The following is a 24,001-nucleotide window of genomic DNA, read 5'->3' on the forward strand; positions in this document are numbered from 1 at the left end:
GTACTCTTGGCACGGTGTTCTGAGGGGCAATTTTCATCCAGGCACAACCATGCCACCTTTTTCTAAGAGATGTAATGGAATATTTCCAGATCAATGCCAGTGGTTACATTTTTCTGAGCAGCAGTGTTTCTAGCGACAATATGTTGAGTGGGGCAGTGTTTTTTCATGACAGTTTTCTGATGGATGGTATTTGTTTTAGCACAGTGTTATGAGGGACAAACTATTCGCAGAGGCATTATTTCTCTAGGCACAGTATTGTGAGGGGCATCATATCTCCTGGCTTAGTCTTTTTATTTCTTTTGATAAGGTATTCCAAGAGTTAGTGTTTCTCTCAGCACAACATTCTGGGGGCATCATTTTTCAAGGCATGGTATTCTGGCTGGCATTATTATTTGTCTTAGACCTGTGTTTCGCGGAGCATGATTTTTCTTAGCATATTATTTTGAGGAACTTTGACTGTGCCCAATTTCTACATGCACAGTATTAAACACTCTACTCCTCCTGACAAAATGTTCTGAGGAGCCATATTCTCTCTTCATATTTTTCTTAGGGACTCTTGGTGCAATATCACTAGAGTCATCATTTTTCTTAGGGACTCTTGGTGCAATATCACTAGAGTCATCATTTTTCTTAGGACAGCATTCTGAGGGGCCCAATCCTCTTGCTGCTCTGTTCTGAAGGACAATGCTTTTTTTGGTCCTGCATTCTGATGCCCTTTATTTCTCGTGACACAGTATTCTGAGGGATATTATTTCTCATGGCACAGTGTTCTGAGGGATATTATTTCTCGTGACACAGTATTCTGAGGGATATTATTTCTCATGGCACAGTATTCTGAAGGATATTGGATATTATTTCTCATGGCACAGTATTCTGAAGGATATTGGATATTATTTCTCATGGCACAGTATTCTGAGGGGTATTATTTCTCATGGCACAGTATTCTGAGAGATATTATTTCTCATGGCTTGCTATTCACATAATCTATAAGGATGCATTAGTCAGAGGGGCATTGATTCTCATGCGACAGTATTCAGAGAGGAATTACTTCCCATGAAACCCTATTCTATGGGCATTGTTTATCTTGCCACAGTATTCTGTGTAACATGACTTCACCTGACACAGCATTTGGAATGGTTAACAATGCATCAAGTGGAAATTGTATGCTACGTCATTGATCATTTGTAGAGCACTCATCTGCCATTATATGGCCTTAGGAGGGATAATAAATGGCACTGTGTTAGACATTGTTGAACAGTAAACACCTGGCACATTTATAATTTGCAAATGAGCTTCATCAGAACATTGCATTAAGAATGCCACAAGAAATTGTCATGATATAGTAGACTATCTGACGTGTGTGCCTGTCAGCATGGTATTGCTGAGGTCGTGAGGCCCATGGTTGGAAGAGGTGTTGCTTGGGGGGCTGAGGGGGCTATAGCCCCGGGTCTTTTGGTTGTAGCCCTGGATAGAAGTTCAGGTGCTACAACCAAAAGGCTATAGCTAGCCCTGAGTCCCGCCAGTCGCGACATTAGCTTAGCCCCTGATCTTTTCCAGACCTAACAAAGGGCATTTCCGGGTGCGTGGCATTGTCATCCAATGTAAGGCTGAGGGGTGCTGTAGTTGGTACATGTGCAAGGTATAAGTGGGCAATCAGAAGGGAGACCCTGGCCACATGACTACAAATACAAATCACAGACCTCCAGTCTGTGCCATAGCATACTGTGCCATGACATAGTGACAGTTGGGGCGAAATGGAGACATGCCCCTTCCTGTGACACCTGAGCTAAGCACAAGCTCAAGTGCCGCAAATGTGCCTGTGCTACATATGTTATGTTTTCTTGCATTTATGTAGCTCTTCCTGCCATAATTCGTGGTGTCAAAGCATTGCGAGTGTCGGAGAGCTTAGAGGAGTTAAAATGAGCACTGAACAGTAGTAGAGGGGAGGGTAATCGCTGTATATAGTTGGAATATGAGGGAGGATATACAGGAGGCTCTAGAAGGCATGAGATGGAGAAGACGGCAAGACGGAAAAGCTACGCGTACAGCTGGACCACATGGTACGGGAAGCCTAACCTTACAGGAAATTAGCCTTCTGCCAACAGCATATCAGTACAGAAGTTCAGCTGTACAAAATGGCTGCCTCCGGTGCCTAATACAGGAAGTCCCGCCCCATAACAAGGTGCTGCCCTCACAACAGTCTGTCATACAGGACGACCTCGCTTCCACACAGCGGCAGCCACACTTGGGAAGGGAATCACACGCTTTAAAAAAGTATGTTTTAATCTGTATTGGACCTACAAAAATCTGTGGGGAAAAACCTCAAGTGAAGTTGCCAGAGGATGGTGAAGTTGATATGGGGGCGTAATGATAATGATGTGTTATTCACAAAGCGCTTCACATATTTACCTACAATATCACCCAACCGAAATTGGTACTCATTTATCGACCTCGGAAGGATGAAAGGCTGAGTTGGCCTTGCCAGGATTCGAACCTGCGACCTGCAGATCACGCTCAGATCGCAGCCGCGAGCGCTCAACCCGCTGAGCTATCTTACCAGCATGAAGGGAGGTAAAGGAACCGTTGGACTTGAAGAGAAGCACATTTTCACCTAATATTTGAAAGAAACAATGTTGACCTAATGTGAAATCACAATCAGTCTCAGGAGGTCCATCGATCAGACCACAGGATTCCTGACCTGCGTTGTTTGAGTCCCAACTCCCCTACTGACAACCCTTGTGCTTCAGAGCAGCATACTTCAATCGTGTTTATTCGAAAGAGTACAAAAGGCAACGCACAATGTAGGAGGTCATTCAGTGGGCTCTGCGCCTGCCGCTGAACTAAAGGCGCCATCTGCGGCCCGGCCTGTGCGTGAACCTCAGTGGGGCAAGGGCAGCTTTTTAATCATTCGAAGGAGGATAAATGGAGTTCAGACATGGGAGGAATTGGGCCGGAACAAGACGGAGCTGCTCTCCTAATGCCCAAACCCCTCTCAAATTGAGGCAGCCCCCAACTGCCTCCAGTCTCTTGAAGGCTGTGCGTTCGGAATCCCAATGCACTCCCATATGTAAGGACTCCACAAATTGCATTTGAAAGACGCCAGTTGCTCTCCAGGACAGCCCAAACTAAAACAATACACACGGGCAAAAGCTGTCTATTTTTCTCATGCGTTGCACATTTTACTGTTATGGTTATTATTCTGACATCCTACCCAGTGTGCATTGCATTCTCAGAACGCATGCACTTTCGAATTACTGTTTGATAAATTGGTGGTCATTCTTATGTTCCCAAAATGCACTTGGTTTTTATGCAAAGCAGCCAGCATCCTATAGTCAGGGCACCCACATTATTTGACACCTAGCTCTGCCCCCGAGTCCTACCCACACCACTGACACCCCCTCCTCGCCCCTCCCCGACATGCTATCCCCTCACCCCCGTTCCCTCAGCAAGTTTTATCCATTTTATTTCCGAGTTCTAATTGGATGTACTCTCCGGGCTGCTGACTATTGCCTAGGCCCTCAGCGCCAGTCCTTGCAGTGAAGCAGAGAGGGAGGCAAGGGGGGCATGGCGGCTGTAGTCGGGTATTTATATCAAGCGTCCGTGGGTGGGGATGCCAGCAACAGGTGCTGGAAGAGGGCACAGAAAGGAGACACTGCGGGCGGGCTGGGTACACACATTCTTTCAACAATGCGGAATTTCAAAGGCGCATCAGATGTCCCGACAAGAGAAAAATCTATTTTATCCACCTGGGGCCAAAGGGCAAGGCTGGCCGCGTGCTTTGCATAGTTAGAATAACTACAGCGCACCTAATTCCCCTCAGAGCTGGGCACCGAGGCATACCCCAGGGATGGCGGCTGGCCTCGGAGTCTGGGGGCAGTTGGGCGATAGTGTTGGGCTCTGGTAGTAATATTACATGTTTTGAGGGGACCTGTGGCACAGGCAGATTCATCCTCTCCAAGCCCGATAGTGCAGACAGGCTCTCCCTCTGCATAGCCCAATAGTGCAGACAGGCTCCCCCTCTGCATAACCCAATGGTGCAGGCTGGCTCCCCCTCTGCCTAGCCCAGTGGTGCAGGCTGGCTCTCCCTCTGCATAGACCAATGGTGCAGGCTGGCTCCCCCTCTGCATAGCCCAATGGTACCGGCTGCCTCTCTCTCAGCCTAATGGCACAGCAGGCTCATCCTCTCCAAGTCCAATAGTGCAGACAGGCTCCCCCTCTGCATAACCCAATGGTGCAGGCTGGCTCCCCATCTGCCTAGCCCAATGGTGCAGGCTGGCTCTCCCTCTGCATAGCCCAATGGTGCAGGCTGACTCCCCCTCTGCATAGCCCAATGGTGCAGGCTGGCTCCCCCTCTGCATAGCTCAATGGTGCAGGCTGGCTCTCCCTCTGCATAGCCCAATGTGCAGGCGGGCTCTCCCTCTGCATAGCCCAATGGTGCAGGCGGGCTCTCCCTCTGCATAGCCCAATGGTGCAGGCGGGCTCCCCCCTCTGCATAGCCCAATGGTACAGGCTGCCTCTCTCTCAGCCTAATGGCACAGGCAGGCTCATCCTATCCAAGCCCAATAGTGCAGACAGGCTCCCCCTCTGCATAGCCCAATAGTGCAGACTGGCTCCCCCTCTGCATAGCCCAATGGTGCAGGCTGGCTCTCCCTCTGCATAGCCCAATGGTGCAGGCTGACTCCCCCTCTGCATAGCCCAATGGTGCAGGCTGGCTCCCCCTCTGCATAGCCCAATGGTACAGGCTGCCTCTCTCTCAGCTAATGGCACAGGCAGGCTCATCCTATCCAAGCCCAATAGTGCAGACTGGCTCCCCCTCTGCATAGCCCAATAGTGCAGACTGTGTCCCCCTCTGCATAGCCCAATGGTGCAGCCTGGCTCCCCCTCTGCATAGCCCAATAGTGCAGACTGGCTCCCCCTCTGCATAGCCCAATAGTGCAGACTGGCTCCCCCTCTGCGTAGCCCAATAGTGCAGACTGCCTCTATTTCTTCTAAGCCGGATGGCACAGGCAGGCTCATGCTGTCATAAGCCCAATGGTGCAGGCTGGCACCCCCTCTGCATAGCCCAATAGTGCAGACTGGCTCCCCCTCTGCATAGCCCAATGGTGCAGACTGCCTCTATTTCTTCTAAGCCGGATGGCACAGGCAGGCTCATCCTGTCATAAGCCCAATGGTGCAGGCTGGCACCCCCTCTGCATAGCCCAATGGTGCAGACTGCCTCTAATTCTTCTAAGCCGGATGGCACAGGCAGGCTCATCCTGTCATAAGCCCAATGGGGCAGGCTGGCACCCCGTCTGCATAGCCCAATGGTAAAGACTGCCTCTATTTCTGATTGGAGAAATGTTTTTATATATTACAGTCATAATAATGACTTTGTATACATTACAAAATTAAATGTATTTATTTGCATTTATAAAGCGCACAGAACTGCCCTGAGGCATCGTGGCGCTGTTACAGCAGGCTTAGGCTTAAACATAACATAAGTACATAGTAAGAGAGTAAACAGTTGGTTGCAGCAGGAAGTTGAGATTAGAGGGTTATGCTTTGCTGCGTTTACAGTGCAAGCATAACTGTGCACGTGGTACAGAGTAAACAGTTGATTGCAATAGAACATTGAAATTAAAGGGTTATGCTTTACTGTGGTTACAGTGCAGGCATAAATGTGCATGTGGATAGAATAAATGAAACAGTTACTCTAAAAACATATAGACTATTTATACATACACTTCCCCTTGACCATATATCAATAGCTCATACCAAAAGCTTTCAAGTTGATGCTGCTCCAGAGGCTATCCAGAATTCGGTAAAATGATGAATGGGGACAACAAAGATTCTGGTCTTCAGTTAAATTCCTTCCCATGACCACTAGCTATCGCGCATGCTCTACGCTGTGACCCCAATGCAAGACACGAAATCAAGAGGTCTTCCATGGCTTCCACTCCGGATGCTCCTCCTTCCGCAGAGCCTCCAGCCACAATTCCCTCTTAATTAAGGCCCTTAGTTGAAAGACACCCACAGTTTCGACTAGATTCACTGTAATCTGCATATGCTCTCTTTGAATGAAGCTGCTGGGGAACTCATTTAAGCACTTCAGAGTGTGCAAGGGGGGCGGACGCGTGGTAAATGTGAAATGTAGTCCCTACTGGAGGGCGTTGTGCTAGTCTAGTTCTAGGGCGGCCATTTTAAGTAGTCTCCCAGACGCTTCAGCCGATATCCTCAGCGCTTCAAGGTTCAAGTGACATCACCATAAAAGCCCATCCAGCAAGACCCTGGAGCGGGCGCAAAACCTTGCCCCCGCAACCTCCCCTTCATCCTCATCATTTACAAGCGTCATAAGATTTGACCGGTAATGAACGAAAAGATCGACTCTAAAATGCCAAATGCATGTTTAGTGTGCCTTCGGCCCAGTAGATCAGATATTTTGCCCTTAACACCGAACAGGGGAGCGTGAGTTGCAGGGGTGTCCCCCGCTCCCCCAGTTTGGTATTATGGGCTATGGGGGTATCCTCTGCATACATTAAAGGCAGAGCGCGGGACAAATGGGGCGAAATCCCAAAAGATCACATTTTAAAATACAGGCAATTTGGCTCCGTGATTTTGTAATTCGATCTTTTGGAATACGTTTTTTTTAACGTACTTCCTATTTGACCAATGTAACAGACTGGGCCTCCCTGTCTTCAGGCCAGTGGCACGTGCAGGCTAATCTTTTCATAAGCCCAATGGTAGAGCTGGGCTCACCCTTTCATTGATGGTACAGTCTGGCTCGCCCTCGGCTTAGGCCAATGTTTCAGAATGACTTTCCTTCTATGTTGCCCAATGGGGCAGGAATCCCTGGAAAATGTGTAGCCCAAAACCACAGGCTTGCTCATCCCCTACTTGGCCCAAAGATATAGACACCTCCGCCCCCCATGCTTGACAAACAGTGCAACGATACAGACTGAGCCACCCCTCCCTTACACAATTGTACAGTCTTGCCTGTCTCTTACTTAGCCAAATGGACAGAATGACTCACACCCTACTTATCCTGATGTTACAAAGGTACAGACTAAGTCACCCCCCTTACTCAAAAGTACAGACTGACTTGGCTCCTGTTTACCCAAATTGCACAAGCTGGCTTACCCTCTACTTAGTCGAGTAGTACAGAGTGTCTTGCCATCTACTTATTCCATCACAAACGCAGTTTTTTATCCACTTAGTCAAATGGTACAGAATAGATTACCATCTCCTTTGCCCAATGGTACAACGACACAGACTAACACTGGGCTTACCCAATGGGGCTCACTCTCTACCTGTACGGTCTGGCTTATCTCCTATTTAGTCCATTTGGGCAGACTAGCTTGTTTCTACGTAGCCCAATAGTTCAGACTAGCTCACTCCCTAATAAGTACAATACTACAGACAGTATCATTGGAGTAAGTAGGGGGCGAGCCATTGGGTCACTCTCAACTTTGCCCAATGATAGAGGTTGGCTTGGCCCCTCTTTAACCCAATGGAGGCTGCCTCACCTCGATCTTTACCCATATTTCCCAGCGCCCACTGCAAAGCTCTATCTCTGACCATGCTCCTCAGTCTTGGCAATGATGTGGGGCTGAGATGATACTCTAAGAAAGCCTGCATATAAATCTCGAGTCGGTGTTGATCGCACCGATGAAGCACGACTTCCTTACAATGCCAGAATTTCCAGCTGTGACATAAATGTAGCTACTAAAACGTTAACTCTAGATAGTTCACCTCAGGTGAACCTTACTGAATCAAACAAATCTGATTTGCAACAAATAGAATGTGATAAAAATCATCAAAACCGAGTGGAAAGGCAAGACGGTAGTTTTACTGAAGATAATTCAAGATGGCTGCCACTCAACGCTTTATACGATGCAGATCATGGAAAGGCAAGCAATGTTCAGAAGACTGAATGTAGTGACATGACTCCGTTTAAGTTATCACATTAAGTGCATATGCACACAAAATATGAATGTATACAAGCACATACAAAGATGCGAACACATTCAAACGACACACAAAAGCAGAGGCACACAATGGATAAAACACTGATCTAATGTCACAAATATTGAAGAAAGGGAAAACACAAATACACAAGCACAGAGGTACAGAGGTCGAAAAGATACCAAAGAAATGCGCACATTGGGATGAGGGACACAAAAACATATACTCAAAGAAATAAACAGTTGCAGAAAGGTAAAACAGAGATAGTATGCCTCAAACTGCGACAAAGAAAGAGAAAAAACAGATTTAAAGACAGATGCAAAGGACACAGATATATGGTGCAGAGATACAAACCAATGCAAAGGTGCAAACAGAAATGTAGCCAATCACAGCAGAACACAGATGCACACTGAGAGAGCTGCAAACAGACACGAAGGGCACACAGGAGCTGAAACTCAACGACAGACAGACAGAGTGGGAACCACCAATAGCGGCGCAGAAAGAGAGGGGACAAAACACACATAGGCAGAATGAAAGACGCAAAGGTACTAATACAAGCATAGGTGCAAAGGACATACCGAGGCCCAGATGCACGAGAGACAGAAGCACACACAGCTCCAGAGGTACAGTGCCACACACGAGGGATGCTCCGATAGAAAGAGAAGAAGGCCATGTGCAAAGCTGCAGGGGAAGAGGTGCAAAGACCCATACATACACCGGTAAAGAAGGGACTGATATAGAGCCAGGTGCACACGACAAACAAGTAGATGCAGACGCATAAACGCAAGCACAAGCACACACCTGTACGTACGACTCCAACACAGGCACATATTGCTACAGAGAGGCAAATGCCTGGAAGTAAAAACACACAGCTACAGCAACACATGCACAGAGATATGGACAAGAAACACAGACACAGGCGGACCACAACATGACTGAAAGAAAACCTTGCCATTCAACTCACCGCGATAAACATAGATGCACCCCTCACAAACCATACATCTGGACCAAAGCAAACATGGGACAATAAAACTACTCAACACCCAGAGATCACCAGAAGCCAACTAACCTCCCTCCTTCTCTTTTCCACATCCCAGCTCTCACGTACTACACACGTCCAGAGGGCTAGAGAAACAACTTGCCTAAAACAGGCAACCACACACCCCCCTCTAATCATGCTAAAAACCCAATATCTGCAGACAGCAAACAACTCAGACACTGGACGCCACCCTTGCGGCCACAATACGCCCAGTGGACATAACAAAGCACACCCAGAAAGCTCACGTGCAGAGATGCCAGTTTCTCCTGGTTCTGCACGCACAACCCCGATCCTATCCCTCTCTCCCTTACTAGCTAACCCTACCCACTTTTCGACAGAGCCACGTGAGTGCCTGAAGACCATGCAGATGGCAGTGGTGTGTGGTATAAATCAACATAACATAAACATAGTATACAGGCAAAGACAGATACTAAGACAAACAGAAGAACAATCAACATAGACACAAGGGTACATACACCAAAACAAGCAGACAGACGCATGGTGAGGAGCGTCACCAAGACAAACGGAAGGGCCGCCAAAAGGGACAGACAGACAACCACAAATGCAGACGTGTACAGGCAATCCATAAATGCAGCCCAGCTGAACTGCTAGGTTATTCTCCCGATCGCAACCCCCGGACACGTGTGTCCACCCCTTGGGCATCATGAGTGAGGTGGGGCCGACCTGAAGATGCCTCTCTAGGCACGCCGAGCAAATGGTCCACATCTGGGTCTCCCTATTCAGATGGGGTGAGACCCCAGGTGACCCAAAGTAAAGCAACAAAATGCAAAAGCCACTACGCAGAACAATCAAAAGCGAACATAGCCTGTTCTGTGGGCTGTGACCCAACCAGGAGGACCTCCACCACCCACCACGTTTTAGCTCTTTGTGCCTAACCAGAGGAGACCATACACACAAGAAAACCTAGAGACACATGCACAGGTATATAAAGGAAGACAAGGATGGAATTGAGTGTAACACAGACATACGTCAACAAACCCATTGGTAGATGCAGCAAAAGAAGTGACAACTACAGACATGGCTACAAGCGAGGGAAACACCAACACACAGGGCCACAAACCCACAGGTAGATGCAGCAAAAGAAGTGCTAATCACAGAAATGGCTACAGATGTGGAAAACACAGGCAGGAACCTACAAACCCCTTAGTCGGATCCAGCAAAAGAAGTGACAACTACAGACATGGATACACAAGAGTGTAACAGACACACCTATTTACAAACCCACAGGCACACGTAGCAAAAGAAGTGACAACTACAAACATGGCTACAAGTGAGGGAAACACAAACACACAGAGCTACAAAGCTACAGGGACATGCAGCAATATAAGTGCCAATCACAGACATGGCTACAAGTGTGGGAAACACAGGCAGGAAGCTACAAACCCTCAGTCGTATCCAGCAAAAGAAGTGGCAACTACAGACATGGATACAAGTGAGTGTAACAGACACACCTATTTACAAACCCACAGGCACACGTGCCAAAAGAAGTGACAACTACAAACATGGATACGAGTTAGGGAAAGACAGACACACACAGCTACAAACCTAAAGGCACACGCAGCAATAGCAGTACCAATTACAGACATGGCTACAAGTGAGACACACATACACATACGCACAGCTACAAACACATAAACGATTGCCGAAACAGAAACACAACCACATATTTAAATAGACAAATCTCAACTAAAAAACACATTAAAGGGAGAACAACATATACACATAGTCATAAACAGAGACTGCGGTTATAAAACATACACAGAGAGAGATATACAAACACAAACATAGAACATGTAAAGCCAGACACAAAAGGAACCGACACACAAAGAAAAGATAACATCAGACGCAGAAGGGGCACTGACTCTACCACAGAGATAATACAGCTACCAGAACACAAAAGTGCATGGATAAAGGCAGAGGCAACCAAGAGACACAGAGGCAGAAATCACACACAGCAGCACAAAGACCGAGACAGACAGTGACATTCAACCAGAGGTACTCGGATATCTCCAAAGAAGAGCCCAATTCAGACACTACAAGATACCGAAGAGACACACAGGCAGTCATCGTAGCGCAGTGCCCGAGAGATCAGTGATATGACGAATGAGTCCAACACGCCCGACTCTGGAATAAGGCTCCTGCCTGGCATGGCCACGAGCTAAACCAATGTGCAGGCATTGACCCAACAGACCTCACTCTGAATGGGCACAGATAGTTAACCAACTTGGCAACAAGCACCCAACATGCCCTCACTCTGGAATGAGGGTCATTTCTGCCCTGCCATGGGGGTAAAAGCTGAACCAAATCGGGAGACATTGACCGAAAATGCCCTCACTCTGGAATGAGGGTCAAAGCTAAAATGACTTGGAGGCCGTGATCCAACATGAACTGACTCTGCAATAAGGGTAATTCCTGCCATGCCATGAGGGTAACAGCTAAACCAGTTTGGAGACCTTGACCCAACATAGCCCGACTCCGGAATGAGGGGCATTCCTGCCATGGCATGAGGGTAAGAGCTAAAACCGGTTTGGAAACATGTAGCCAACAGGCCCTGACTCTGGAAGCAGGGTCATTCCTGTCATGGCATGAGGTAAGAAGTAAAACAACTGGGAAGCATGGTCTGACTCTGAAGTGCGGGGCAGTTATGGCGTGGCATGAGGGCAAAAACTAGACCAAACTATTGTGCTTAGAGAAAAAGAACAAGAAACATCCCCACATCCCTGTGGAGGTGTTGGCTTTCATTAGAAGGCATTGAAGCCGCTCGGGTGACCTTTACATGGGCAAGGAACTGGATAATGTCACAGGCACATAGCAAAGACTCCCCACCAGACAGCTGGGAGGCCAGCACAGACCCTTAGCGATCACATTCCTCTCCCACATTGTAACCACCTCCACCATGTGATGGTCCGAAGAAAGACCGATTGGCCAACCTCATTCACTCCCCAAATGTGGGAATGTGGACAGCTGCCTGTACCACCACCCCGCCCACGCTGCTCACTTTCCTTTGCTGACCCCCTAAAATGCACAGATCTTCCACACTCACCTCCTCAGAGTCTCCTAGGCCGTACAGGTACATGTTGAATGTCAGAGCCGTTCACAAGCCTGGCTCGGTTCAGATGCTTGGAAAGAGCGGGCTTCACTGTCCAGGTGCCCGTGCCACGCACTCTTATGGTGGTGGGCTGGGGCAGAAGTACATCAGGCTAGGACAGCAAGACCAGGTTCCTAGTAAAGCTCACTGTGGATGTTGTGGGGAACACTGGAGGAAACTCGTACAGAGGTGAGGCGCCCCAAGATATCCAGGACTCCTAGAGCCTGGGACGTGAGACAAGATATCCAGGACTCCTAGAGCTTGGGACGTGGGGCAAGATATCCAGGCCTCCTAGAGCTTGGGACGTGAGGAAAGATATCCAGGCCTCCTAGAGCTTGGGACGTGAGACAAGATATCCAGGACTCCTAGAGCTTGGGACGTGAGACAAGATATCCAGGCCTCCTAGAGCTTGGCACGTGAGGCAAGATATCCAGGGCTCCTAGAGCTTGGGACGTGAGTCAAGATATCCAGGACTCCTAGAGCTTGGGACGAGAGACAAGATATCCAGGCCTCTGAGAGCTTGGCACGTGAGGCAAGATATCCAGGACTCCTAGAGATTGGAACGTGAGGCAAGATATCCAGGGCTCCTAGAGCTTGGCACGTGAGGCAAGATATCCAGGGCTCCTAGAGCTTGGGACGTGAGACAAGATATCCAGGACTCCTAGAGCTTGGGACGTGAGACAAGATATCCAGGCCTCCTAGAGCTTGGCACGTGAGGCAAGATATCCAGGACTCCTAGAGCTTGGAACGTGAGGCAAGATATCCAGGACTCCTAGAGCTTGGGACAAAAGGCAAGATAGCCAGGCCTCCTAGAGCTTGGCACATGAGACAAGATATCCAGGGCTCCTAGAGCTTGGGACGTGAGTCAAGATATCCAGGACTCCTAGAGCTTGGGACGAGAGACAAGATATCCAGGCCTCCGAGAGCTTGGGACGTGGGGCAAGATATCCAGACCTCCTAGAGCTTGGGACGTGAGGCAAGATATCTAGGACTCCTAGAGCTTGGGACGTGAGACAAGATATCCAGGACTCCTAGAGCTTGGGACGTGAGACAAGATATCCAGGACTCCTGGAGCTTGGGACGTGAGGCAAGATATCCAGGACTCCTAGAGCTTGGGACGTGAGGCAAGATATCCAGGCCTCCTAGTGCTTGGGACGTGAGACAAGATATCCAGGACTCCTAGAGCTTGGGGCGTGAGGCAAGATATCCAGGACTCCTAAAGCTTGGAGCGTGAGACAAGATATCCAGGACTCCTAAAGCTTGAGACGTGAGGCAAGATATCCAGGCCTCCAAGATCTTGGGACGTGAGCCAAGATATCCAGGCCTCTGAGAGCTTGGGACGTGAGACAAGATATCCAGGACTCCTAAAGCTTGGGACGTGAGGCAAGATATCCAGGCCTCTGAGAGCTTGGGACGTGAGACAAGATATCCAGGCCTCCTAGAGCTCAGGAAGTGAGGCAAGATATCCAGGCCTCCTAGAGCTTGGGATGTGAGACAAGATATCCAGGATTCCTAAAGCTTGGGACGTGAGACAAGATATCCAAGACTCCTAAAGCTTGGGACGTGAAGCAAGATATACAGGCCTCTGAGAGCTTGGGACGTGAGGCAAGATATCCAAACCTCCTAGAGCTTGGGATGTAAGGCCCACCCGATAAGGATCAGGGTAATGATGAGGTGGAGCGGCAAATGTCCCAATGGTTCCACAGCCTGCACAGCTGCCTGTGATGCCAGCCCGTCAGGATTTACCTTATAGGCTTCTTGTGTCCACTAAGTGAGGCTTGGCATCTATGCCTGTGCTGCAAACTCAACAAGGCTTGTCCCTGATGCTTGCAGTGCTCACTCAGAGAGTCCTGCTCCAGATGCCCGTGGCGCCTGCTCAGTGAGGCGTGTACCAGATCCCTGTTGGGTCAGGTGAGCAAGGCCTGACCCTGACGCTCGTGGTGCCCGTGGATGGTTGCGGTGTCCTCTCAGCAATACGTGGGCTGGATGCTTGCTGTGTCCTCTCAGCAATGCTTGCCTGGATGCTTGCAGTGTCCTCTCAGCAATGCTTGCCTGGATGCTTGCAGTGTCCTCTCAGCAATGCTTGGCCTGGATGCTTGCTGTGTCCTTGCAGCAATGCTTGGCGTGGGTGCTTGCGGTGTCCACTCAGCAATGCTTGCCTGGATGCTTGTGGTATCCTCTCAGCAATGCTTGGCGTGGGTGCTTGCGGTGTCCACTCAGCAATGCTTGCCTGGATGCTTGTGGTGTCCTCTCAGCAATGCTTGGCCTGAGTGCTTGCGGTGTGTCCACTCAGCAATGCTTGCCTGGATGCTTGTGGTGTCCTCTCAGAAATGCTTGGCCTGGGTGCTTGCGGTGTGTCCACTCAGCATTGCTTGCCTGGATGCTTGTGGTGTCCTCTCAGCAATGTTTGGCCTTGACACTTGCGATTTCCACTCAGCCGGCTATGGCAAGGATGCCTGTTAAGATAGCTCTTTGAGGCTTGACTCTGAAGCTTTCGCGTTTGGCAAGGCTTGCCTGGATGCTTGTGATGGTAAATCAGTGAGGCTTTGCCCAGATGCTTGTCCTGTTCTCTCTCAGGGAGGCTGGGCCTGGATGCTCGCAGGGATGCTTGGTCCTCGCTTTCCGTGAGGTTTGGCCTGGTTGTCAGCGAGCTCATCTCATTGAAGCTTGTCCCGGATTCCTGCGGTGCCCGCTCTCCGGAGGCTTGGCCTGTAATGCCAGCTCAGCTCACTGAAGCTTGGCCCGGATGCCTGTGGTGTTCGCTCTCAGGAGGCTTTGGCCTGTAGTGCCAGCTCAGCTCATTGAAGCTTGTCCCGGATGCCTGCGGTGCCCGCTCTCAGCTAGGTTTGGCCTGTAGTGCCAGCTCAGCTCCTCGAGACTTTCCCCGGACGCCTGTGGTGCTCGCGAAGCTCAGTCGCTCTGTCGGAGAGGAATCCCGGTGCTTGCTGGAAATAGCCGGCCAGGATGACGTGCCGCGGCCTCTGATTGGCGGAGCCGCTCTGCGCGAGCCATAAATACGAGGCACTCACTGACAGGTGCTCGGTGGCATCGCTAAACTCCCTGCGCCTATGCCTTCCATCTTCTCAGCCAGCCTGCCTCCACCGCTACCGTTCGCGCTTTGTCCCATTTCTGTATCCATTGCTCCCACTTTCTCTGTTTCCTTTCAACCCGCTCCCCTACTGTCACTTATTCGTTTTGTCCCACCTCTGCGTATCTCCTGCTCACCCTTTTCCGCCCCTTTCTTTGGGCCCCTCCCTGAATCCTCTCCATCTTTGTTCCCTCCTCTGTGCCCTTCTTTCCCTCCTTTCCTTCTCTTTTTGCCCCCCGCCAGCCGCGCCTGCCTCTATTCCCTCCCTACACCCCCTGCCGTGGGACTTGGGACAAGCCCATGTTGCTTGGTTCTGAACTAAGCTCCGGGCTCACCCCAAAACATCTCCTGCCACCCGGCTGACGGGAGACGGGAGAGTTCTGGGGAGGGTATGGGTGTGAGGCAACTGGCGGATGTGGTGGAGAGTGGTCTGGAGGGGCGGAAGGGGGTCTTTGCTGGGGGGTATCTATGGAGAGAGTAGGTGCCAGCGATCCAGCGTGGTGAATGGCACAGGTCGTGAGATTTTCTGAAGGTGTGAAACTAAGTGACCGGAGGGAGGAGTGCGCGGAGAGGGTGGGAGCGGACTAGGATGGGTGGTTGGGAGTAAGAGGGGTGGTGGGGGGAGGAGATGTGGTCGAGGTAGTATAAGGTAAGCTGGCCAGAAAGAGGAACCTAGAAGGGTGGGTGGAGGAGGGAGAGGGTGTTCAGGGGTTCTGGCTGTGGTTGGTGGTGGGAGCGGCTGCAGTTTGAGGATTTAGGTGGGTAAAGGAGTTGAGTGATGTGGAAAAAAAATGGGGTTCTTATAATGTGCTTCATGACGGAGACCAGCCTCGCACTCAGTGTTGTCTCGCTTCCAAGACAAGCATGTTGCTCCTGGCTCTCTAGTAGGTCATAGTGTTAACCCCCTTAATTTTGTGGGGGTGAAATCAGTCTAGATTCCAAGGAGAGAAGGCACTACAACACACACGAGAAGCTTTGGGAAATCAATGTTGATACACCACTCGGGTCCTCCACGGTGGCCCTCAGGGTGTCCCTACAGCAGGTTGACCTCAGGGGCACATCTCGCTCTCAACAAAAGGGCCACTCGCTAACCCCCTAGCCATATAGCAAAGACGTGACCGCACCTGAACAAAATGGCTGCCTACCGACCCACTATGGTTTCTGATTGTGAAGAAGGAGCAGCACAGCACGCAGTACACCTCAAGTGTGATGATGGGTTAGGAGGAACTCCTGAAAAGGGCAGAACGTACAAAAAACGGGATATTCTTCACTTGAAACGAAGCAAAACAGTGTCAGGATGAGATAAGCAAAGGCAGGGGGGTCTGCAACATTTGACTCTTCAGATGTTTTGGACTACAGCCCCCATTAGGCACGGCCAGCATAGTCAATGGTGAGGGATCATGGAAATTGCAGTACAAAATCTCTGGAGCGGCACAGAGCCCTGACTTTACACGGTTTAACCAAGGTTCCCCACTCTCACGGATATAGCACCCAGCACACATAATGATTGCTTACAGTGATATGCTGCCCATTCTGATCCTTGATAATCTCCCCCCCCTTGCTTTAGGGAATGCCTCATAGATATTATCGCCCTCCTGACATGAGCAGCAATCCTGGAGCAATAAAGATACCAGGACACCCCCCAGCAGCAATTATTTCTACGCTATAGCTAGGATTTTTGCCAGGTTGCAATAGTCTCATCCACCAGCCATGGGCCATCCTCCGCCTCCCCTTACCCTGGGGCCAACAAGGATACCGTCTCCTGCCTGAGTGTGAGAGAGAGTGTAGTATGCTAATGATATCTCTTAAGCATGCGACTATGTAGCTCGCGGCCCCTGCCTGTGCATGTGAGAGAATGTTAATGAGTGTGTGATGTGTGAGAGGTTAACAGTTAGAAAGGGATGTCGTAGGAGTGGATGTGGGCAGTGTGGGGCGCCGGTTATAATATATTTATTAAGCATACGTTATAGAAGTAAATAAAGAGTGAGTTATACCACTTACCTTGTTCGTGATTACTTCAAATGGCGACGAGGATGCCGGCGTCCTGAGAACCCACGGATGAAGAGAAGTGGGAGCAGTGACTACAGCTGTCCTGAGTCGAAGTGCTGATTCCCAGCATATTTCTAGAAGAAACGGAGTGCGGATGCTCCGAGCCATTGCACCACGCTGTACAGGCTTGTGCTGAAAGGGAGAGCGGACGCTCCGAACTAACGCATTGGATTGCTTTGGTTTGTGCAGACAAGTCGGGTTAGAACTAACGCATTGGATTGCGTTGGTTTGTGCAGACAAGTCGGGTCCACGGCTGGGCCAAAGCGAAGAGCTGGTGCTCCGAACTGACGTGCTTCTCACGTTGGTTTGTGCTGAGTTGTGCCCCGCCCTCTACAGGCCCAGATTATCATTACAAGCTGTGTGTATGCAGTATATGCAGCACATTGAAGGAAAGGACCCGCAATATACTCAGTCACGTGATCTGCCTGTCATCCGGGCAGAATGAGGAGTAGACAGTGATCCACTCATCCTCTTCACAGTACTTGAAAAAAAAAGTACTGTAAGAAAATAATTGACAAGGAGATAGAAGAACTATAAATACAGGATGCTGCAAGGCATCAGCATACAACCGCCGGCAAGCTTCCTTCCAACTCCTGGTCAACCTGTGGTCCTGTGGTCAGAATGGAAAGAATTCTGGTTAAACTATATTCAAGCTGTAGAACTAGAGGAACTCACATCCCGAAAAAAGAAACTATTACTGCTACACGCATTGGGGTTGGAAGGACAAAGGAAGTTTAGAGAATTACCAGAATTGACCATAGATGAAGCTGGTGACGCTGATGAACATGATAGAGCTATTAGACAACTAGACAAGTATTATGCTCCAGAAACCAATGTGGCCATAAATAGATATAAATTCTATACTAGAGTACAAAAGGAAAATGAAAGCATTGAAGAATGTGTGTCTGCATTGAGAGTTCTATCAAGAACATGCCAATTTGGCAATGGCATTACCCTAGATGAGTTGATAAGAGACCAGATCATCATCCACTCAAAAGACAACATAATACAGGACAGATTGTGGATGGTTGGCAATCCGTCTCTGCCGGAAACTATAGCAATAGCCAAGCGTGTGGAACACACCCAATTGTGTTCTAAGGAGATGAGGAGCAAGAAAGAAGAGGCCATGCAAAGTATGCAGAAGCATAGCCAGAGTAACAAGGAGATACAGGATAAAGAAACAGAAGAACAAGCTCAAGTTAATGTAATACGACCTAAAGACAGAGGTGGAACAAATGTTATAGATAAAGTTGAAGTCAAAACAGGAAGAGGCAACAGAATGAAGAATTTTGAACAAAGAGGGAGTTCATATAGAGGAAAAAATTGGGTGAAGAATGAACCCAGAGCTCAAAATGATCAGAGGGTTCAGTATAACCAACAGAAGGAAGGAGACAGATGTTATAATTGTGGTAGAACTGGTCATTACGCTTATGCAAAGCAATGTCCCGCATTGGGACAAAAATGTGGAAACTGTGGTATAAGAGGTCACTTTGCAGTCACGTGTAGAAGGAAAAAGAAAGTCTTTGCCATTATGGAAGAAGAGTCAGATGAAGAAAGGGTATTCCTGATACGTGAACCACCTGATGGAGAATTTAAATGCCCGAGTTGTGAAGTATTTTTAGACAACTGGAAACTTAAAGTGAAGGTGGATAGTTGTTCGCCATGGACGATTATTACCAAGAAATCTTGGAAAAATTTGGTAAAATGTGGCCTAAAGGTCAAGTTAGAAGCATCAGATATACCAAATCCGGGTGGATTTGAAGGATCCAAGATCAAGATGATTGGATGGTTCTCAAGTATTGTTCAATTCAAGGAAAGACGGTCTCAAGTGAAAATATACGTAGCAGAAAAAGGAGTAGATGTTTTGGGTTGGAGAGATCAAGCTGGACTGAGAATCAGGTTAGATCCATGTAATGAAGAGCAAATCCTAGTTGTCAACAAGAGTCAAGCACAAGAAAGTAAGGAAGTCAAAGAAAAGAAACAAGGCAAAGTGAAATTAGGTTTATTAAAAGATTTTTCACACAGAATTCGCCTCAAGAAGGGAGCGACGCCTGTTAGACACACAAAGTCCAGACCAATTCCTTTTGCCATAGCTGACAAAGTTGAGCAGGAACTGACTTTATTAGAAAATGAAGGAGTTATAGAGAAAATTGAGTCTTCAGAATGGGTGAGCCCCATTGTAGTTACATAAAAAAAAAATGGCAAATTTAGGATTTGCGTGGACTTGAGAGATGTCAATAAGAACATTATAGCAGACATTTTCCCACTTCCCATTATATCAGAAATGTTGAATCGTATTGACAATGCTGATATGTTTTCTACATTAGATCTATCGAGCGCTTATCATCAGATAACATTGACAGAAGATTGTAGAGATATTACAGCGTTTGTAACACCACATGGGTTGTATAGATACAAACGTATGCCTTTTGGATTAGTGTCTGCAGCAGCAGTATTTCAAAGAATTATGACACATGTGTTGAAAGGTTTGAGTGGAACGCTTGTATATCAAGATGATATAATAGTATTTGGTAAGGGATCTGTAGAACATGATGGGAGGTTGAAGGAAGTACTCAAGAGATTAGAAGAAGTTGGGTTAAAAATTGAAAATAGTAAATGTAAATTTGGAGTAGAGGAGGTAGAGTATTTAGGTTATACAGTGAATGGTAAGGGTTATAAACCCAAAAGAGATGCCATGAGAGCAATCAAGGAGTTTCCTGAACCTAAAAACGAGGATGAATTAAGGTCGTTTTTAGGGTTGTGTGAATATTACAACAGGTTTGTAAGGAATTTTGCAAGTACAACAGAACCATTGAGAAAATTGTTAAAAAAGGATGCAAAATTTACTTGGAGTAATGAATGTAGTGGGGCTGTTGAATGCATAAAAAGAGGAATCTGTAACTCTGTAGAATTGGGAGGATTTGTATATGGAAGGATGACTAAAATCACAGTTGATGCAAGTGGAAATGGTTTAGGAGCAGTGTTAACACAAATAGATGAGGATGCAAATGAGAAGATAATCAGTCATTCTTCAAGAGCTATTTCAGAGACAGAAAGTAGATATTCTGTAATCGAAAAGGAATTGTTGGCTTGTTCATGGGCAGTGAATTATTTCAGAAAATATTTGTGGGGAAACAAATTTATAATTCAAACTGACCACAAACCGTTAATAGAAGTTCTCACTGTGAGAGGGATGTGTAAAGCTTCACCAAGATTAGCCAGACTCAGTTTAAAATTACAGGATTACAATTTTTCTGTGAAGTATGTGCCAGGGAAAAGAAATATCATTGCAGATTATTTATCCAGATTACCATTGAAGAGTGATGAAGCAAGTGCAGATTTAGATGATGAAATAGTGGCGGCCATTTTTGAGGTCACGTCCAAAGAAAGGTGGATTGAGGAATTGGATAAAGATGATATGTTGCAAGAGATAATAAGGTATACAGAGTCAGGTTGGCCTGAAAAAAGGGTAATCAGCGAAGATTGTAGGAGATTTTGGGAAGTTAAAGATGAATTGTCCATGGAAGATGGATTTTTAGTGAGAGGAGATAAACTAATTCCTCCACAAAAGTTTTGGAGTGAGTTTATTGAGAAGGCACACCAAGGCCATCCTGGCATTACAGGCACAAAGAACAATGTGTGTTTGAGATATTGGTGGCCAGGCATGGATATTATGATTGAGAGATTTATCAGGAATTGTTGGCCATGTCAAAATAGTGACAAGAGTTGCAGGATTGTCAAGTCCAAGCCAATTAACATTGACAAAGGTGATACACCGTGGGAGATGATAGGAATTGATATTAATGGACCATATGTAAGATTAATTGGAGAAAAAAAGTTCCTGATAGTATTAGTGGATTATTATTCAGGTTGGATAGAAGTCAAGGCGGTAAAGAAAATTGATACTGATGAGATAATAACATTTATAATGCAGATATGCAGAAGGGAAGGATTTCCCAAAATAATAATAAGTGATAATGGAGTTCAGTTCAGAAGTAAAGAAATGAAAGAATTTGCTAAGAAAACAGGAATTGAATGGAGATTTTCATCATTATACCACCCACAAACCAATGGGTTAGTGGAAAGATATAACCGTGTAATTATAGAAACAGTGGAATTGGCGTTGAGCAACAATCTACCGGTAGATGAAGTACTTAAGGAGAGGATATGGAGTACTAGGATGTCTGTTAAAAGAGGAATGGAGATTTCTCCATTTGAATTTATGAGGGGGAGAGCTCCTAATACGTTATTAAATCCTGAATGGGTTAATCGGAAAAAAGGTTTGATTACAGGATTACAAAGTTCTGATAAACAGAAAGAAATGCATAACATGCCCTCAGACAAGTTTAAATTGAGAATATTGCCAGGAGATTTTGTATGAATCAAGCTTGGAAGGAATGTTAAGAAGGGTGACTCTAAATACAGCAAGCCTGTCAAGGTGATACAGGTGTTCAGGAGAGCGGTTAGAGTTATGGGAGGATCGGTATGGAATCTGGATAGAGTTAGTAAATGGATGTGGGAAGGTAAGAATGAAGAGTGTATGCAAGTCAAAATGGAGAGACGATAGAGTGATTTATTTGGTGATGACCATTTTATAAATGGAATGGGAAATGGAAATGGTGACTTGGTGAGGCAAGTTGGTGAAGTAAACGTACAATGACAACAAGGAGGTGAAGTGTTTGGAAGTGGGAGTGTGCTTAGTTCAAGAGAGAGAAGGTTGCCGTTCTGGTCCAGAGATTATGACATGTGAAGATATATTACAAATGTATAAGTAATGATATTCTAATTGTTTCATTACCACATTTAATGGTATGCAAAATTTATATGTAGTTTAAGTCATTAGATTTTATATAATATTGGTAGTACTATATTGAGTTGATCACAAATGCTTGCATGTAAAATAAGTTCTTATTTCCTGTTTAAAATGTTTAGGGGGGGATGATGTAGTATGCTAATGATATCTCTTAAGCACGCGACTATGTAGCTCGCGGCCCCTGCCTGTGTGTGTGAGAGAATGTTGATGAGTGTGTGACGTGTGAGAGGCTGACAGTTAGAAAGGGATGTCGTAGGAGTGGATGTGGGCAGTGCGGGGCGCCGGTTATAATATATTTATTAAGCATAAGTTATAGAAGTAAATAAAGAGTGAGTTATACCACTTACTTTGTTCGTGATTACTTCAGAGAGCCCGCAGCAGACTCTGGGTACCAGCCAGTGTCTGAGATATCAACCTTAACGGTATACAGTCTTTATAACGAACATTTTAGTTAGAATGCACATATAACGAACATTTTATAACGAAAAACATAACGAAAATGTATGAAGGGGTGGGGTAAAGGGTTAAATCTTGTGGGGAAACAGTTGGGGTGGGTTTTTAGGGGTGGGAAATGGTGGTTTGGGGGGGCTTCCCAAAAAAAGAAAAAAATAATGTATGTTTTGTAGTTATAACATTTTCGTTATGTGTATTTGTTATAAAATTTGCCGACCTTAACAGGCGTCTTACATTGCCTCCAGGTCTGGCCCCTGCCTGCCTCTGATATATAAAGCTTTGTAGGCTCTCTGCTGGTTTTCCATGCCTCGAGAAGCAGCAGAGCACTGTACAACAATAGACGAACGCTATACAAGTAAGGCAGAACAAGTTGCAGGAGGTCTGTGGTTACATACAATTAAGTAACAGGATCAGTAATATGGGGCGAGGTGTGTTCGGCCGGCAGGCGGGATCGGGGGCGGGGGAGTGTCTGCAGTGTATGAAGAAGCTCCACCTTGAAGAGGAGGGTCCTGAGCTCCTTCCGCAATTGCACAAGGGTGACTGTGAGTTGGATGTGTATGAGGTTCAACATTCTGAGGGCATAGATCAAGAATGCCAGTTTCATGTCCCTTCTTTTTTGCATGCTTGAGCTCTAACCTGGCCAGATCCTGGCCTTCTGTTGGAGCGTTGGCTGCCAGAGTTGGTGATCTCGTCAGCCAGGTAGGAGGGAGCATCCAAAGTAATGGCATTGTAAATGCTGCAGCTGGTCTTGAAGGTGATAATTGCCTGTAGGGACATCTAATGTTAGTCAAGGAGTGTTCACGCAATGCGGTCCCATTTGTGGAGGCCTTTGATGAAGTGGGCTGTCGCGTGGAGAACACTTCTCATTGCTGTCAGGGTGGAGGTGTTGAGTAGGCATTTCCACCTCCTGGTGATAAAGGACGGAAGTTATCACCTGGAAGGAAGAGCATGATTTTCCACAAAAGTGGGATTTGGTAGCAAGCTGTCTGGGTTGTTTGCTGTGAGTGTTTAGAAGGAGAGACGACTGTCGATGTGCAATCCCACCTGTTAGGTGCAGGGTGGATACCTCTAGGTTCATGGTGGCCAGCTATGACTAAATCCGGGTGTTTTCTATTGGTCAGGAAGAGGAATTTGGGTTTCATGGGGTTTGAGTTTGAGGTATTCCCTGTGCATCCAGGTTTGTATCAGGGTGAGACACGCCTTCAGCTGGTGAGTGTTTATGATGGAAGATGTAACCATTAGCATGATCCTTGCAGTGTTCCCAGCTCTGCCCTCAGTCGTGGTCTGAGATATAGTTCTCAACGGGCAATTTGTACTGTCTCAAGGTCTAGTCTGAGCTAGTGTCTAAGGTATAGCCCTCGACAGGCTCTCTGGTCTCTCTCAACCTGCTCTTGTCTTACCCATGGTCTAGGAGTTAGCTCTCTGCAGACTCTTTGTGTTGTCTCCAGATCTGGTCTGAGCCACTGACTGGGGTATAACACTCAACAGGCTCTCTAGTCCCTCCCTCTC

General features: G+C 47.2%; 1 protein-coding gene across 6 annotated transcripts in view; it reads right to left on the reverse strand.

Annotated features, from left to right (window-relative positions):
• The window catches only part of CACNB1 (calcium voltage-gated channel auxiliary subunit beta 1), a 557,229-nt gene that overhangs the window by 193,894 nt on the left and 339,334 nt on the right, over positions 1–24,001 (reverse strand). The window contains exon 1 of one of the 6 annotated variants that reach the window (XM_069634707.1): positions 12,045–14,998. The exons of the other annotated variants lie outside the window; for them this stretch is intronic. Coding sequence (XP_069490808.1) covers positions 12,045–12,077 — 33 coding nt within the window. The 5' untranslated portion in view covers positions 12,078–14,998. Of the gene's footprint in view, positions 1–12,044; positions 14,999–24,001 lie in introns of those variants that run through there. 6 annotated transcript variants of the gene reach the window in all.

Source organism: Ambystoma mexicanum, chromosome 13, assembly GCF_040938575.1.
Source record: "Ambystoma mexicanum isolate Mex_15411 chromosome 13, UKY_AmexF1_1, whole genome shotgun sequence".
NCBI lineage: Eukaryota > Metazoa > Chordata > Amphibia > Caudata > Ambystomatidae > Ambystoma > Ambystoma mexicanum.